At 31.4% G+C, this 4841-nt stretch overlaps 1 protein-coding gene across 1 annotated transcript in view; it reads right to left on the bottom strand.

Moving 5' to 3' along the window:
• LOC107753190 (CUGBP Elav-like family member 4) overlaps positions 1-4841 on the bottom strand; it is a 38271-nt gene that overhangs the window by 7339 nt on the left and 26091 nt on the right. Inside the window, exon 12 of the mRNA XM_016569314.1 lies at positions 2344-2487. Within this exon, the coding sequence (XP_016424800.1) occupies positions 2344-2487 (144 nt within the window). The remainder of the gene's footprint in view (positions 1-2343; positions 2488-4841) is intronic.

The following is a 4841-nucleotide window of genomic DNA, read 5'->3' as shown; positions in this document are numbered from 1 at the left end:
CACACACACACCCCACACACACACTCACTCGCACGCACGCACGCACGCTCACACACACACACACCCCCCCCACACACACTCACTCGCACGCACACACACATATACATAAATATATATATAAACATACTAATAAAATAAAATAAAACTGGAAAGAGTTCAAAAGACTTAAAAAAACACCTTCAAAACTCACGATGTTGATTGTGAGCGACTTCAAAATATAATTTTACACAAAAATTTATTTTATTGAACTAAAACGTTTGTGAAACTGAACAGCTGGTGGCGCTAGAGAGTTCACACACCAACCCCATGTCCTCTAGAATAACAGCCCATCATGACCACAGACACCACACAGCAGCAAATCAAATCACATTTGTTTCAATCATCCGCGTCTCGTAAAGCTCCACAACATAGTGCACAGAAAACACTCAGTCACTGGAACAGCATCAGCCGCTTTAGTTGAACCGAATCAAGACGCTCAGATAAACACGCGTGTGATGATGAATGCACACACGAGTCTAATTCCAGCACATCGCACTGACATGAGAGAGTAATGAGGGAGAACATGTTCCTCTCCACACCGGAGGAAGCTGATGAAAAACACCTGATTTAATTTCCTTCCTGAGCAGCGGCTTTATCTCATTTTATTGCAACTTTGGAGGAGCTGCGGGCGAGACGACACGCTCCTGTCTGCCAAGATCTTAATGAATAGTGATGAAAATAAAGATTAAATGTAAAGATGCAGAAAGAGACCTCAGCATGCGTCGACATGAAGGCAGGAAGCGCATTATGAGAAATATAATGATGCAGGAAGCACTTCACGCTTTCCATGCAGCTGCGAGGTGCGAAGAGAACTGCATTCTGGGTAAGTTTGATGCCAGGGTTATTAATCGTTAATAAAACATAAACTAAAACTAATACAACTATCTTTGTTAACTGAAATAAAGCCGAAAAAATTTAATATAAAAAGGAACTAACTGAAAAAATGTTTAATAAAGACCAAACGTAAAACTAAAAGTATTAAAAGCATTTTTGTTCATTAAAATAAAGCGTAAAAATTAAATCAATTAAAATAAAAATAAAAAATAAAATATAAATATCAGGCAAAAACCTAAAACTGAACTGAAACTGTTAAAAACATTTTTGTTAATTGAAATAAAACTGAAAAAATTAATAAATAAATATTAGATGAAAAAATTAATAGAAATAAAGCTGAATATATACATATATATATGAAATAAGTTTAAATAAAAACTTAACTAAAACTAAAACTATTAAAACTTTTTTGTTAATTTAAATCAAGTAAAAAAAAAAAAAACTTAAATTAAAAAAGAAAACAAAAATGCTGCCTTGGCAACTAACTGAAATATACTGTAAATAAATAGAATTAGAAAACTAAAACTGAATTAAAACTAACGCTATTTAAAAACATTTTTGTTAATAGAAATAAAGATAAATATTAGAGATATTAAATATTTTTTTTAATGCTTTGGCAGCTCACTGAAATAAGGTGAATTAAAAACTAAAACTAAGCTAAAACTAAAAATATAAAAACTTTTTTTTTTTGTTAAAGTAAAAAAACTTACAGAAAATTTGGTTGAAATGCTCAAATTGCCATATAAAATTATTAACTGGAAATATTTGTGACCCTGGAGCACAAAAGCAGTGTTAAGTCGCTGGGGTATATTTGTAGCAAAAGCCAACAATACATTGTATGGGTCAAAATTATAGATTTTTCTTTTATGCCAAAAATCATTAGGATATTAAGTAAAGATCATGTTACATGAAGATATTTTGTAAATGTCCTACTGTAAATATATCAAAACTTAATTTCTGATTAGTAATATGCATTGCTAAGAACTTCATTTGAACAACTTTAAAGATGATTTTCTCAATATTTAGATTTTTTTGCACCCTCAGATTCCAGATTTTCAAATAGTTGTATCTCGGCCAAATACTGTCCTATCCTAACAAACCATACATCAATGGAAAGATTATTATGATATTTCATATGATGTATAAATCTCAATTTAAAAAAATGGACCCTTATGACTGGTTTTGTGCTCCAGGGTCACAAATAAAAACTAAAACTGAACTAAAGATTAAACCTAAATAGTAATGTTTAAAAAGAACAAATACTAATAAAAATGACAAAAACACAAATAAACACAAAATGACTAAAAATTTAAACTGGAAATATAAAAATAAAATCTAATGAATAATTCTATTATATTATTAATGCTGAAACAGCACTTTTTATTGCCGCTAACTGCATCGTGATTAGTGCAGACGCGGGAAATAAAGGCACTTTTGTGCTGAGTGAAGCGGTGCATTGTGGGAACTCACCGAAACACTTGCTCTGATTGGTGGCCCGGTCCACGAAGACTTTGGCGGAAATGACGTTGCCAAAGGGCAGAAACATCTGCATAAGCTCCACGTCGCCGAACTCCTGCGGCAGGTGGTAAATAAACAGGTTACAGCCCTCCGGTCCTGAGAGAAAGACACGCAAATGAGATTTCACACAGAGCCGTACCCAGAAGGCCGAGCGGCGCGCATGCAGATACATATTCAGAGCTCTTTGTTAAACGGAGATCTGATTAAACGTGGATAAGGGAATTGAAGGCACTTTCAAGGTGTTGTGGCTTTTGGGAAAATTGGATAAACATAAATAATTCGGCAGAGTCTCCCGGTGCTTCGTGTGAGATCTCGCTTTAATGACACGACAAAGACTGCAGACTCGTTTTGTCAAAATGTTATATTAGTATCAAATCAAATAAAAAAAGACAAAAAGTAAAATATATTAAAATCAAATCAAATAAAAAAAGACAAAACATAAAATTACATTAACAAAATGATAACAAAATGTGAATTAATATTAAATTAGAACAGCTGTAACGAATAAATGATACGTATTAACAATAGAATAAATAATAAAATAAAAGACAAAATTAAATAATTTTAAAATGAACCAATCAAATCAAATAAAAGAAAGAAAAAAAACATAACAAAAAAGATAAAATATAAGACAAAACGTAAAATGAACAAAAATAAACTAAAAAACATTAAAATCAAATCAAATAAAGCAAATCAAAACATAAAATAAAAAAGATAAAACAAAATAAGACAAAACAAAACAATATTTTTTTGTATTAATATCAAATCAAATAAAACAAAAGACAAAACATAACATCACATTAAATAATGAAATGCTGGTAAAATATAAAATTACAATTAAAATAAAACGGGGCTAATGGAGTAAATGATAAGTATTAACAATAAAATAAATAATAAAATAAGACAAAACGTAATATAAATAAATATAAACAAAATTACATTAAATAGTGAAATGCTGGTAAAATATAAAATTACAATTAAAATAAAATAAATAAGTATTAACAATAAAATAAATAATAAAATAAGACAAAATGTAAAATAAATAAATAAAAGAGAAAACATGAAATAAAATAAAATAATAAATAATATTAAAATCAAATAAAACGAAACAAGATACAAAACATAAAATAAAACCAGACAGTGAGGAAAGAGATTTTGGCCGCTGAGAGGTTTGTATCTGTATTTGTACTTGTACTTGCATTTAGCTTGTTTAAGCATCTGTTCTGTTCTGTAAGAAATGTAATTGAGAAAATGCATCCCACAAGAACAAACGAGCTTCAGTTTAACTCGATACAAACGTCTGAATAAACACAAACGGACTCTGAAGAATCTGTACGTCAGAATGAACCTGGAAACTTTTTTACTGCATGGTTACAGACAGAAACTTCACATAATAAATTAAAATAAAATATTAAAATAATATTGAAATATATTAACAATGAAATAAAAGACAAAACATAAAAATGAATTTAAAAAAATCAAATAAAGCAAGACAATGCATAAATAAAATAAAAAAATATAAAACAAAATAACTGATTTAACTGTAAATTAAATCAAATTATTAGTCATTCTTAAGGTCTATGACATATGACAACAGAAACGGTATAGTGATCATTTCTTCACATTTGTGTCAGGATTACACATCAAAACATGCAAAATCAAAACATCTTAAAGGGGTCATATAATGCGATTTCAATTGTTTCTTTCTCTTTAGAGTGTTACAAGCTCTTGGTGCATAAAGAAGATCTGTAAAGTTGCAAAGACTAAAGTTTCAAATCCAAAGAGATATTCTTTATAAAAGTTAAGAGTCAGCCACACCTACCTAAAACGCCTCGTTCTAACACGCCCCCACATACCTACGTCCAGTGGTGTAGTGGAGGGTATACGCAGGTATATGGCGTATACCCACTTCTTTATCAGTAGGCTTTGCGTATACCCACTTCTAAATCCCCTCTGATGCGCATCATTCATTAGTGTCCTGCATTAGGCAAAATCATGACAGTCCACCACATGAATAGCTAATCCAATCGCGTGTAAAAAAAAAATAAAAAAAATAAAAATTTCCCTAAAAACACCCAGTAAAGACAGTGATGCGGTCAGGACCGTGGCGCCGGCTTCCTTTGAAATATTTTGATTATTGCGCGAGCTCCGTCAGTCAGAGAGGATGCTGATTGCCGACAGACAGAGATGCTGCTTCTTCATGCGCGAGAGCATGTAAGGGGATGCGCGCAGAGTGGTAAAATAATAGTTAATTATTGATTACTAATTTGAATCAGTACATTACAACGAAAACAATAGCTTAAAAACCGGTAAACTCCTGTAAACTTTTCAGTCCAAGGATCCAGAGTAAACAAATGCATTCAAACAGTAAGTTCGAAACAGCTCAAATACAGAGAAAACGTCTCGGTTACGTATGGTAACCCTCGTTCCCTGAAGGAGGGAACGGAGAC

The sequence above is a fragment of the Sinocyclocheilus rhinocerous genome, unplaced genomic scaffold (genome assembly GCF_001515625.1).
Source record: "Sinocyclocheilus rhinocerous isolate Xijiao unplaced genomic scaffold, SAMN03320098_v1.1 scaffold1703, whole genome shotgun sequence".
Taxonomy (NCBI): Eukaryota; Metazoa; Chordata; class Actinopteri; order Cypriniformes; family Cyprinidae; genus Sinocyclocheilus; species Sinocyclocheilus rhinocerous.
This window is presented reverse-complemented; position numbering and strand designations above follow the sequence as displayed.